The 14,315-nt window shown below is 37.8% G+C and overlaps 1 protein-coding gene across 1 annotated transcript; it reads right to left on the bottom strand.

Annotated features, from left to right (window-relative positions):
• Positions 1-4,014: 4,014 nt before the first annotated feature.
• LOC128685361 (uncharacterized) lies at positions 4,015-8,819 on the bottom strand. The gene is made up of 3 exons (XM_070082775.1): positions 8,480-8,819; positions 6,329-6,450; positions 4,015-5,133 (listed from the first exon to the last, which is right to left on the bottom strand). Exons 1-3 carry the CDS (start codon positions 8,601-8,603, stop codon positions 5,005-5,007), a joined length of 375 nt encoding a protein of 124 aa, XP_069938876.1. The 5' UTR covers positions 8,604-8,819; the 3' UTR covers positions 4,015-5,004.
• Between the last annotated feature and the right edge of the window lie 5,496 nt (positions 8,820-14,315).

Genomic DNA, 14,315 nt, shown 5'->3' with positions numbered 1-14,315 from the left:
AACAATTAATTTTAACTGGGAAAATATCCAAAATATATTACTGTAAAAGTTGAGAAAACAGTGTACAATAAGTCAAATGACGTAAGCCAGGAGCAGGAGAGGGTTAAGGGGAGGATGTTAAAATATGTAGATGCCATCATGTCCAAATTGAAGATTTTGAACTTTGATTTAGTACTGTACATACTATTTATTCTCTCTATATAATGAAAGCAACCTCCCAGTTTACATATTTATGATTCTTCACGTGTTAGAAAACTTACAAAATTTTATATCAGCTACATCATGAGTTTATTTTTTGAAACCACAGTTATACAATTCCCTATATTATTGAGGTGTAATGAAGTACAACTTTGTTACAAGTCAGGATTATGTTTTCTAGGTTCTTGTACATTGTTGTGATACAAACTTAATAGTTTAGTCTGTAGCTTTCATTTTTAATGTTAGCTTTATAGTATAATAACTAGCATTAGCTCTTGTTTCATCTTTCTGCATAAAACATATTTGATAACCAGGTCATTTGAATTGTACTGTGAGTGCATGAAGAATATCCCAAGACTACACTAAACTCACTATCATTCATTTGCTAGCTGTTTTGCCAATAGTGTTTAGACATAATTCAAATGACCCACCAAATTTTAACATCCTCCATTCATCTGTTAGAGTGCAGGAACTATCTCTTACCTTCAGACTTAACCCTTTGACTGTTTCTGCCGTATATATGCTCAATAATTCTGGCGGCTTCAAATCAAGCAGGAGAAAGCTGGTAGGCCCACATGTAAGAGAATGGGTCTGTGTGGTCAGTGTGCACTGTATAAAAAAAAAAACTTGCAGCACGAAGTGCATAAAGAGGAAGAAAAAAACTCCACCCATGTTTTTGGATTAAAATGCCAAATTTGAGGTGTATTTTCATATAGTATTTATGGTTGTATTCTCGTTTTCTTGGTCTCATTTGATAGAATGGAAAACATACCACAGAAATAGAGATGATTTTGATTAGTTTCATGATGAAAATAACCTTGAAATTGAGCTCAAAGTAGCAGAAATGTTCGATTTTCACCAATGTTCAAGAGTAAACAAATCACACCACACATCCAATACACATCATCCGAGGAGTCTAATATTCTTTCACTAGTGCACTGATATTATTTACACCATTTTTACAATAATGCAGTGGTCTGCATAACAGTAAACCTATTTTTTGTGTGAATAAGAAATCAAAATAGAACGAGTAATATAAGAGGGTACGTTATTTTAGTGCCAAGAATATCCGCATTGTTTATTCTGGATCCTATTTTGAAATTGGCATCTTTTTTAATTTGCATAAAATTGGCCAGGTTGCCAATTTCTGACAACTTTATTGGGTAGTTGAAATTGGTAAATGGGAGGTTTCTTGTACTCAATTGATAGAAAAAATGGAGTTCTAAAGAAATAGCTATGAGTTTGGTCAACTGGAACAATGGAATTAGCTGAAAATAGTGCTCAAACTCGGCGAAATCGCTGATGCGTATATATCGCAAAGATTGCTAACTCCAAGGGAGCATAATTCCGTAGGTTTTTGATCGAATTTCATGTTTTTGGCGTCATTAGCGATGGAAAAAGATTCTCTATCATTTCATAAGAATTTTTTTTTTTTTCAAAAATGGGCTTGTGACAGTCAAAGGGTTAATTCAAGCTAACTGGTTTTCCTGAATTCCTTAATAAATTTTGCTTTGCTCCAATTCTAACAGCACTTCAAATATCAAAAACCCTTGTTTCTACTCACATGTAAATGTTGATGTGCAATCCCCTATCTCTCCTTCCATCCACCCTAGAATTTTACATGGTCAAAGTACTGTACTCTTATCCACTCTTTGTAAATACAGTAATACCTTTATAATACAGCAGTAATGCCTCCCAGAATCTCACGTTTGTCCTCCACTGGCCTCACATTGTACATTTCTTCAAAATGGCAATCATTTAACCATTTTAATTCCTTTTTCTCTTTCCATAATTATATATTACTGTTACGAGCTGCTTTTTTTTTTTTTTTATTATTATTATGAAACTGGCTTATAACATTGACTTGACAAAGTCTCATCCAAACATATCTGATACTTTACATGCATATTTCCTGCAATTTGGCCCTGTATAATCTCTTCTGATTTATAACTTTCTTGTGAATATAATAATGCCCACTATTGCTTTCTCAGATATGCATGTATTGATTCCATCATCTTCATGTTAAAACTCTTCTTGCTCTCTTTTTAACTTTGTTGCAGAGTGCATAGGACATCCATTTTCCTATTAGTCATAACATTAACAATTATACTTGTAATTTATTCTTAAAATTTTTACACACTTCAATTGTGGGTCCCTGCTGTGCTGTATGATCCTTGTAGGTTTAGCACCTTCATTTTCATTATAATCATTTGTGGGTATAGTGATGAATATACAGTATATTATTTTTCCTGAAGAGTTTTAGCTATACAGGAAGGCCCCGCTTTACGGCGTTTCACTTTACGGCGTTCCGCTAATACGGACATTTCAAATTATGACCAAAACTCGCTATACGGCTCCCCCCACCTGACTTTCTAATACGGTCACCGTGCCCCACCCTGTTTGTTTACATTCTCCATGAGCTCAGTAAGCACTAAGTCTCTCCATTTTGTCTGGAAACTCCAAAATTTCAAATGTTTTTAAAAGTTATTTCATAATTTATATATACTCTGATAATTATACTTATGTATACCTGTACCTAAATAAACTTACACACTGCTTTCATGTAGGTACACATTAAAATCACTAAGAGTCTCTCTACTCTTGATGCAATAATAATAATAATAATAATAATAATAGTAATAATAGTAATAATAATAGTAATAATAATAATCTCTTGGGCGCATTAATGTCGCATATTACGTTAATATAGACATTTCCCTTAATCTATCTATGATATTTTTTTCAAAATTATATAAGAAACACATTATGTAACACACAAACATGATACATGCACCCACAGTATAAAATTTTTTAATGCTTAGTTCTATTGCTAATTTAATATATGTCAGTGTAAATACGTTATCTAGCATTTATATGCATTTACAAGGAAAATAAAAGGGTGTTCCACTTTACGGCGGTAGCCTGGAACCTAACCCGCCGTATAAGTGGGGCCTTCCTGTATGTGTAACAGTGTTTTACACTTTTTTTTTTTTGTCAATGACATTTAAAAAATTTAGCTTTTATGATTGGAATATATATATATGCTAAGGCATCTAACTGTATTAGTGTACAATATAAGAATTCTAGCAAAATTGATCTGTTAAGTAATTGGTTAAAATACAGCCTCTCCTCACTTAATGACCGAGTTCTGTTCCTAAGACCACATTGGTAAACAAATTCGTTGCTAAGTGAGGAATGTACTAGAATGGTAGTGTGTGTGTCAACCATCTTTGATATTGTGTTGATGTCACCTTTGCACCATTAATAACATTTCTGGTATATTTTTAAATGTTTATACAGTAGTGTACCGTATATTGTAATACACAGAATAGAGGAAATCAGCTCTTAATATACATTATTTATAGGTATGCATATTGTTCAGAGCTTGTCTGAGTTGTTAGTAAACAAGTACATTGCTAAGTGAGGAGAGGCTGTACTGTACTGAATAGCATTATTTTTTTTTTTAACCTCATTCCCCACCGAGGCAGGGTGACCCAAAAATGAAGAAACGCTTGCTCCATTACTATCTTGCCAAAGGCATACTGATACTAGAGTTCAAAAACTGCAACATATCCACCCCTCCTTCACAGCATAGGCACTATACTTCTCGCCTCCAGGACTCAAGCCTAGCTAACAGGTTTCCCTCGACTCCTTCATAAATGTTACTTTGCTCGCACTCCAACAGCACATCAAGCCATAAAAATCCATTTGCCTCCACTCCTAGCATGCTCATACACACTGATAAAAGCTTCTTTTCTCTAGATGTTCAGCGTGTTATAAAAAAAATAATGTATGCAGGACAAGGAGATCAGTAAACAGTTTTGTGCTTTTATTAATTAAAATGCAGTACAAGTTCAAGGAGGTTATAATTACAGTATATATGAAAATATAGCTCATTTCCAATGGCTCAGAGGTACTGTATAATCAAAAATATCTATTTTTACACTGAGACATTAACTAGTTCCAATTTACAGTCATTACCATTTACATCAAGTGATCAAAAAGTAGCTGCTTCTAAATGACTGCTACTTATATTTCTGGCCCCATTATCTTACAGCACTGAATGATGCCTGTGGGTTTAACACTATGATTATAATTCTGTATGACATTTACCAAGATCAAGTTACCAACTACTGGAGCTTGTTTCTTGAAGCCACAATTAAAATTTTCACAGTGCATGCTGGAATCTGAATTCAAGGCACTTGGAGGCAGGAACTAAAATGGCAAGGAGAGTAGATTAATATCTCCATAATCATTGAAAGAACTATTTTGTATTAGTGAAATTTTCTCCAGATAAAAATGTATACTAAACTTAAAAACAGACCTATGAAAAGGTAATTTAACAAAATGCAAGACTTGGTAGAAGTAATTTAACCCTTAAACTGTCCAAATGTTGATCTACGTTCACGTGTGTAGCACTCCAAACGTAGATCTACGTTCAATTTTACATGCTTTATGTAAAAAAAAAAAAAATGTAGCTCTATGCCTGTGAACGTAGATCTACATTTGGACAGTTTAAAGTGCACTAAATAGTAATTTTAAGATAAATGTTTTTTATACTAATAAATATTTAACGTACAAGTGATACACTGTACAGTAAGTATATGTATAAGGATGTGCATTTTGACTCATTCAAATATACATAGTACCTGAAAATGTTTTTACCATACCTTTACTATAAGTGCATATTTCATATACAGCAACTGCATATATCTATATATGCAAGTCTCATAAATGCAGCAGACATCACTGTCTTTCAAGGATACTTTTGTTTGTGTACACCCACTGTTTCTTCATTTTAAGACATTACTCAGCAGGAACAATATTAATTGAATTTGTGTGTCTGTTGTTCATGTTGTAACCATAACCCTTCATTGCTAGGACATATGGATGCATAGTTTCTGGCATACACTTTGGATCTTCCATCACACTCCGCTGAAATGAAGAAACTTGTTATAAATGTGTTATGCACAAAAATAAAGAAAACTATTTCTTAAAAAGCATTTTTTTTCCTGCTCCAATTCCTCCCTCTCCATTTCCTTCCCTTTCAAGGGAAGGGGATGTTGAAGCTGGTGGAGGGCTCTACCCAAGAAATTGGAGTTACCTTCCCACTTTCCTCTGATCAAACATTACCTCCCACTCCCCAGGCTCTTATCACTGTAGTACAGTGGTACCCTGAGTTTTGAACTGCTCCCAACTCGACCAATTATGTAAGTGTATTTTTGGGGTCTGAAACTGACTAATCTCATTTACGTTATTCCTCATGGGAACAAATTCGTTCGGTAATGGCACTCGAACAGCCTTCTGGAACGAAGAAAGTTTGAAACTCTGGGTACCACTGTATTTCCTTTTGAGTATAATAATTTTTTAACACCAACCATCTTCCACTCATTCAATCACTATCTTGACAAGCATGCTGACATTACATTTTAGATGGCCCTTTAAACAGCAAAATCTCCACCCCCTCCTTCAGAATGCAGGCACTGTCCTACCCACCTCCAGAACTCAAGTCTGATAAACCAGTTTTTTTTAATCCCTTGTGTGTTACCTTGCTCTCACACTAGCAGCACATCCATTAAAAACCATCTCTCTCTTATAACTAAAACTGAGGAAAACCAAAACAGGCAATCTCTCAGACAGGTAGTGATCAGGAACAAGGTTACACATGAAAGTTAAAGAGAGAGAACTGAGTCACAGTACTGTTAGGATATATTTATCTTCAGCCTCATGGAGGGAGAATCCATGAACAGTTTTAAGGACAGGTATGTGAGGGGGGGGGGGGCCCAGCGCTGAATGGCTCCTAGTTTAGCTTTTTGTGAATATTGGTGAAACTGGAAGCAAAGTGCCAAGAATCAACCCCCACCATGAGAACTATCAGAACATACACGCTACATATATTAGCTATACTTGAGTTCAAGGCAGTATATGTGGGCCAGATGTTTCAAATCGATGAATTACAGTTTCATTATCTCTACCCTTCTGGAAAGATTGCTTAAGAATAATATAATGATTATAGCTATAAAGTACTGTTAATGGTTTTGTCTTGTGTAATTTATTTACTAAGACAACTTATACAGGAATTTCCCTTCATTAAAACACTAATAATGAAAACTATTAAACAGATACCTACACCATAGAGCATGGATGACCACTTGGGCTTACAAGTGAGTCCTGCACCACAGGGGCAAGAGTACGTGTATACCCGTGAGCCATAGTAGTTCCTCAGGCGGGTCCCTGGAGCACAGTACTCGCCTGTAGAGAGAGATTATTAATGCAAACATTCTTTTCAAAATAAAAGGATCCAGGGTTGGAAATCTCAGCAATAAGTAATTTTAAATTCTCTTGGAGAATTTATGTACAGTACTGTACTATTTATAGTAAGCTTCTTAGTTTTGGAACAGCTCATAAAAAGTGGTAACACTAAAGTTTAATCCATATTAGGTAAACAATACAATTTCTTAAGTGTGAAACAAAATGAAGGAAATTAATATAAGATTTTAAATAAAGTGCTTAACAAATTTGTTAATAAAATAGCCTCATAATGGCAACCACCCTGTTAAGGGAATTTGTGTTGCTTGAGAATTTCCAATTATACTCTGATGCTACAACTGTGTGCCAGTAAAGGAAATTTAATCCAAAGATTTGAATTGCCCTCCCTTTCCTTAGGTCAAATCTGATTGCTTCCCACTCCTAGGTTTTATATGACCTCTGGGTTTAGCACTCCCCTACAACTTTATGAATTAATGACAGATTGTGCTCCCATGAAAAGTACTGCTGAATAGACCAGTGGCTCTGAATCCTGATAATGGGAAAAATAGTTTTTTCCCAATGTCTGATCCAAGGAAGGCTCCTGAATTTTTTTTTTCACTGTATAACCCTTGTGGTTTAGTGCTTCTTTTTTATAATAATAAGAACTGAATTATTTTCAGATGAATTAATATGCACTTGCTGTTGTCATCATTGCTACCATGTCCACCTCATCACTTGTAGTAGACAAGACACTAATAGTCCACTGCAGCTTTGATTCCTCCCATTCCCTTGTCTTTCATATTCTGTGCAAGTTGTATTACATATTCTTTAGACATAAATAACAAAAAAAAAAAGGCACAATACCATGACCGGAACGATACACAAATAACCCGCTGGGTCCTGGCTAGTCTGTTGTTTAGAGCATTACTATTATTAACAGAGGGAAGCACTAAAACCACAGAGGTTATACAGCACATAGGGAATAAAAGTCAATAAGGTTCTATCCAAGGCTGACCCTTATGGGTTTAGCACTTAGTTATGATTATAATAATTATCCAAAGCTAGAATAGATCCAGTTCCTTGGATCAAGAGCTCTGTACTGGCCTCGAGGCACATTGGGATTTTCAGGACAATGAACTTAAAAATTATCAAAAGCAGTTTAATATACAATCAGACATGTTTGTCTGTCTGTCTCCTCTCATCTTCGGTGCTTATTTGAACTGTTTTTTCATGACTTCATACCAGACTCATCTATGGCCATCTTGATGGGCACCCTACTTTGCAAGCATATACCAAGTTATCTTAACCATCTACTAAATTTTGATAGATTTTTTTTTTAATCTCAAAGTACATTGTGTCTATCCTCTCCTTTTTATGTCCTCATGAGTACAGCTAGTTAGTGCCTGTCTCACAATTAGTAGACAAAAGTTTGAACCTCTGCCATTCCTTAAGCTGACCCATGTTGCCCTTAATGTGACTCATCAGGAAACATTTTGACAAAATACTTTACTACCACTTCACTTGACATGCTGTTGGAGTATCTGCAAGGTATACAGCAGTCATGAAGGAAGGTGGCAAGTACAGAGACTGTACTCTGAAGAATGGGTATTTATGTTGCAGTTTGGAGGTTCATTTAAACTGCAATAACAAGAGCACTTCTGGCAGACAGGCACTGAATGAATGGTGAATGTGTATATTGGTAGAAGATGGCCAGTTTGTTAGTGTTTATAATATTTAAGTATTTTTTAAATAAGAAAAGTACATTGAAAATGTAAATTACAGATTTGTCTGAGAGGTTAATATTGGCCTATGGGTCATCAGTTACTTATGAATCAAAGAGTTGACACAGGCCTATGCAGGGGCAGGGGCAGTGCCAAGGGGCAATGCTGAAGGTCTGAAGCTCCCAAATAAAAATAATGTTGATAAGTCCCTTAATCCCCCCCTCTTCCAACGACACTGCCACCCCCTAAGCCCTCCTATATAAAATTTATGAAGCTGCCCCTGGGAGGCCTACTGGTTATCAATAACTTACCAATCTGTCTGAGAGACTGACATACACCTATGGGCCGTCGGTGCCTATGTCCGGTCATGAGGCAGCACCCGCTGGTGCAGTCAATGTTGTCGCTGCAAGGATCACCCAAAGACGGCAGGAACATGAGACCCTGATGACAAATATATGTTAATAAGTGTCTATGTGAACAGCAAAATACCCTGGTATAATAAACAAGTTCTCGAGTAATTCACAAGGACTTGTACAATGCACCACTTCTAATTATCCAGCAGTGAATGATATAATCTCACTGTCCAGCAGTGACTAGTAAGGTCTCTTACTATTCTGACCCTTACAGAACTAATGAGTGGATCCTGCAATAATGTAGACAAAAAATTAGAATGGGACAATGATTATACAGTGGACCCCCGCATAACGATGGCATCACATAGCGATTTTTCCGCATACCGATTACTTTTATCGCAAAATTTTTGCCGCGCATACCGATTAAAAACCCGCTTACCGATTTTCGTCCGAGACGCGTCCAATGTGCCCTCAGCCAGCCTCACATGTGCCGGCCGTCCCATTGTTTACCAGCCAGCCTCCGCGGTAACATCCAAGCATACACTCGGAATATTTCGTATTATTACAGTGTTTTCGGTGCTGTTTCTGGAAAATAAGTGACCATGGGCCCCAAGAAAGCTTCTAGTGCCAACCCTGTGGTAAAAAGGGTGAGAATTAGTATGGAAATTAAGAAAGATTTTGAAGGGTTTGGGGCTAACCCTGAGAAGCCTATGCCAGTTGTGGAATCCATTGTGCCTACTTCAAAGATTAAGGAAATGTGTGCACAGTGGGTTGAACTGCAAACCTTTATAGATGAAAATCACCCTGACACAGCTGTTGCAAGCCGTGCTGGTGACTATTTCAATGACAATGTTGTGGCCCATTTTAGACAAATCGTAAAGGAACGGGAGGTACAGAGCTCTATGGACAGATTTGTTGTGCGACAGAGGTCCAGTGACTCTCAAGCTGGTCCTAGTGGCATTAAAAGAAGAAGGGAAGTAACCCCGGAAAAGGACTTGCTACCTCAAGTCGTAATGGAAGGGGATTCCCCTTCTAAACAGTAAGAAGATAATGCTCTCCCCTCCTCCCATCCCATCAATCATCACCAGATCTTCAATAAAAGTAAGTGTCATGTAATTGTGCATGCCTTTTTCAGTTTGTGTGTATTAAAATTAACATTTCATGTGGTAAAAAAAAATTTTTTTCATACTTTTGGGCGTCTTGCACGGATTAATTTTATTTCCATTATTTCTTATGGGGAAAATTCATTCGCATAACGATTATTTCGCATAACGATGAGCCCTCTTGCACGGATTAAAATCGTTAACCGGGGGTCCACTGTATGATTCAAATAAAAATAATAAAGTTTAAATTAAAAGAAATTCTGAATGCCCCTACCGCTCAGATCAAGTCTGCAGAAATAAGGCACTGCTGATTTATTGGGGCTCGAGATTACGTATGGGGAAAATTATAATGAGAACCAGTCACAAGTGGGTTTTTAGAGCTAGTTTCGGCAACCATCTACATGTTCTCCATAAACACAAAATTAGGCTCTCAAATTCAAAAAGGACACCTGGGAGAAGTTAATGGTCAGAAAAGTGGCAGCTGTGAACAAATGCAAGGTTTTGATAACTGGAATAGAAAATAAATATGGAATATACACACAAACATTATTATTATACTGAGGAAGCACTAGACGTCATGATGTTAATACAGTGCCTGGGGAAGGAGATATAATCAAATTTGATTCAAACCCTTCACAGCATAGAGGGACCCATACCTGGAGTATACCTGGAGAGGGTTTCAGGGATGAGGATGAGGAATATAATGGGAGCAAGTACTGTGCCTATGGAACAGAGCTTTTTGCTGTGGCTGCCTGGGGCTTTACTCTGTTTACTATTACTCTTTGTGTTCTATTTGTCAGGAATTTATAGATCCATCTACCAACTTTTCCTGTTATTCCTTTATCATGCATTTTGTGTGCTATTACACCTTGATCACACTCGTCGAAAGGTTTTGCAAAGTCTGTGTATACATCTGTATTTTGTTTATTCTCTACAGCATCCAGAACCTTGTCATAGTGGTCCAGTAGCTGGGACAGGCAGGAGCGACTTGCTCTAAACCCGTGTTGCCCTGGGTTGTGTAACTGATGGGTATCTAGGTGGTTGGCCATCTTGCTTCTTAGAACCCTCTCAAAGATTTTTATGATATGTAATGTTAGTGCTATCAGTCTGTAGTTCTCTGCAACTGCTTTACTGCCACCTTTGTGGAGTGGGGCTATGTCTGTCTTTTTAGTGTGTGTGGGATGACCCCTGTGTCCTTGCTCCCTCTCCATAAAATGCTGAAGGCATGCGATAGGAGCTTCTTGCAATTCTTGATGAACACGGAGTTCCAGGGGGTCTGGGCCTAGAGCAGAGTGCATGGGCATGTCATTTACTGCCTCTTCAAAGTCTCGTGAGAGACTAAGTGACAATTTCTGTTGGAGTGAGCAAAATAACCTTGTGCTCGATCTATGGCAGAGCAAGAACCTGTCTGCTCATTTCCCTGGATACTAACATAGCCCGGGTACCACCAGAACTCAATATCCTTTTTATTGCAAGTTGAGACAGTTTAACCACTCCTGGATCTTTTGAACTACAGGATGGATGGAAGCATACTGGGCCAGAGCAGAGTACACTGGGAATCTGAATAGACAGTGAACCGAGATTCAACTGCCCAAGCTGTATGAGAGTACGAGGATGCATGGAGCTCCGCAGTGAATTCTGTTTGGTAATTGTGCACAATAAGTCCTAGTGTTCACCGCCCTCGCTTACTAAGCCAACCAATGCACATTCATAATACTTATATATAAGCAATGCTAATTTTCGAAGAAATAGTTAAAATTTCCATCTTTACAAACCACTCGCAAAGCACATAAAATTTTAAGTAATACTGCAATGCCTCGGAAAGGCATTGGATTCGCCTGACCTTCCTCATATTATAACAAATTTCCAGAAAAAAATTGAGCATCTTGAACAGATCCTGACAAGTTTAATAAATATATGTAATCAGGATGATGCTCTTGAGCATGGTGATGATGTCAAAAGTGCAGCAATCTCCGTTCAGCTTCCAGCAATTTGTGAGAAAGAAGCCCATGACTCTTGCCTTCAAGACTTGCCTTTTAACTGGCTGCCAAGATGCCGAAAAATGCTTAAAAATAAGGGTCCTGAAGATAAAGACGTACAAACTATGCTATTTGCTCTTAAGTGTCTGCACACATAAGGGGGATTACCAACAGACCCCTGGCAGTCTTCAAGCTGGCACTGGACAAGCACCTAAAGTCAGTTCCTGATCAGCCGGGCTGTGGCTCGTACGTTGGTTTGCGTGCAGCCAGCAGCAACAGCCTGGTTGATCAGGCGCTGATCCACCAGGAGGCCTGGTCACAGACCGGGCCGCGGGGGCGTTGACCCCCGAAACTCTCTCCAGGTGAACTCCAGGTAAACACTGTAGTCAAAGCATAATAGTTTTACCATCTTATGAGCAAGAGATTGTAATAACTCACTACAATGGATACATTACAAATCTTTTCATGGAACATTGCTTCCATCAGGAAGCGGTTGCCTGACTTACATCATATTAGTGCAACCAAGAATATTGATGTCATCTGTTTGCAGTAATGTAGATTGAAAGATGGAGCACCTCCATCAAACTTGCCTGGATATGCAGCTTATAACCTAAGGTCAACCAACTGTTGTGTGATGTATGTCAGAAAGAACTTGCCACATTCACTCCTTTCCTTGCAGAGTCGAGTTAACATGCAGTATCATGGTGTCAAAGTATATGCAGGCGATTTTTCCATAAACATTTTTAATCTATGCCCCAGCGAACCAGCTTCGACCTGATGCTTTACCAGATCGCATCAATAGTGAACCTACCATCATTCTTGGAGATTTTAATGCCAGACATAAGAATATTGGTGGGTCTATAACAAACACCAATGGAACTAAACTAGTGAGATTGCTAAATGAGCATGATAATGTTCGAATTGTGGGCACTACTGAGCCTACTCACATATATGGTGGCATACTAGATCTGTGTCTTGGATTTAATACATCATATACGATGCATGACTCTGTCATAGTTGATGATCTTCTATCTGTTCACTTCCCAAGACTAACAACTGTCAATCTTGATCACATCTCCAGCAATCAAGGAGCTAAATACAGAAGGAGGAAACTTATTCTCAAACCAGAACACAGAGACAACTTTATTAACCACTTGGATCAATGGTTAAGAATTACGAGCCCATTGGCACACAAAAATTTAATGATGATTTAATTACCACTATTGAGAGTGTTCTCACAGATCAAGTGGGCAGGAATAGGAAACAAAGACCCTCCACTATAAATAACAATAAAAACCAATGTAAATACTATAATGATCCACAGCTACGCAATCTAACGCATGCAGCTAGGAGGATTGGTAAAGCATACCGTGAATGTAGAACTCCAGACCTGCTCAAAACGTTCCAAGCTGCACTAACAAATGCAAGGAATAGAAAGGAAGAACTTAGGCAACAGGAATGGGAACAGTTTGTTAGTGGATTAAATAGGTCCACCCCTTTGAGTTTGGCTTGGAAAGGTATAAATAAAATAACCAGGAAGACTGGCAATGTTGCTCATCCCTTTCCCCTTGAAAAAGCAAATGACCTCATAAATGACTGGTCCAAAACATCCAGGCATGAAAGCCTTCCATCTCATATTAGAAAAAAATTAAGAGAGTACTTCTGAAGAAATGTTGAAACTGATTAATTTTATGAGCCAAAATATTGATGAGAGTGATTGCCTCTTTACCGAGTATGAATTAGATAATGCATTAACTAAAGGTCGATCAACTGCTCCTGGAGAGGATGGTATAACCTATGATATTCTCAGAACTCTAAGGCACGTGCCTGATAACCCTTTGTTGGCACTGTATAATCTCAGTTACATTGAAGGCGTTCTTCCTACTTCTTGGACCAATAGTCTCATTGTGCCTATCCCTAAGCCCCAACAGCCTGATACATTTAGGCCGATCTCCTTAACTAGTTGTCTTTGTAAAACTTTTGAAAGAATGATGCTTAACAGACTGTACTACAGAATCAGACACCAACTTTCCCCCTACCTCTATGGGTTCATGAAAGGTAAAAGTGTGCAGAACTGTATTTCCACCTTTCTCACTGCACACACCTCTACTAGTTTTACCACTTTTCTTGATCTAAAATCTGCATTTAATATTGCGAACAGAACCGTTATACTACATGAACTAGCCAAAATGAATATTGGTGGTAGCTTACTCTGCTGGATAATAGGATACCTGTCAAATAGAGTATCCTCTGCCCTTTACCAAGGCTTCAGAAGTGATTCTAAAGAAATGTCTTTAGGTACACCGCAGGGAGGAGTTCTTAGTCCCATGCTATTTAATATTCTAATTAATGCTCTCCTAAATGCTCTACCTGCCTCACCTAAACATATAGCTACAAGCTATGCTGATGATATCATTATCCATACAACAGGGCATAAGAAGATGAATACCATTCTTAATGAAGTTCAAGCAATTTGTAATCGACTAGGCCTCATAATATCTTCCTCTAAAACAAAGATATTAACAAGCAAACGACATCCCCCACCCATCTATTTGCAGGGTGAAATCATTAGCTACGTTAAAACTTACAGATATCTTGGTGTAGATGTACCCTTTAACAAATCCACTATACCACAACTAAACAAGAAATGCAAAGCTAGGCTAAATGCTCTCAAAGCTGTTGCTGGCTACAATCCCAACTATGGTGCTAATG

This window comes from Cherax quadricarinatus, chromosome 8 (genome assembly GCF_038502225.1).
Source record: "Cherax quadricarinatus isolate ZL_2023a chromosome 8, ASM3850222v1, whole genome shotgun sequence".
Classification (NCBI taxonomy): Eukaryota; Metazoa; Arthropoda; class Malacostraca; order Decapoda; family Parastacidae; genus Cherax; species Cherax quadricarinatus.
This window is presented reverse-complemented; position numbering and strand designations above follow the sequence as displayed.

Bases quoted from the DNA above. Each gene is read 5' to 3' on its own strand.
- LOC128685361 (XM_070082775.1), bottom strand. From the start codon at position 8,603: ATGTTCCTGCCGTCTTTGGGTGATCCTTGCAGCGACAACATTGACTGC. The intron at 6,451-8,479 runs GTAAGTTATTGA...CTCTCTCTACAG, and splicing joins TCAGTCTCTCAGACAGATTG to GCGAGTACTGTGCTCCAGGG. The intron at 5,134-6,328 runs GTAGGTATCTGT...TCTTCATTTCAG, and splicing joins GGTCATCCATGCTCTATGGT to CGGAGTGTGATGGAAGATCC.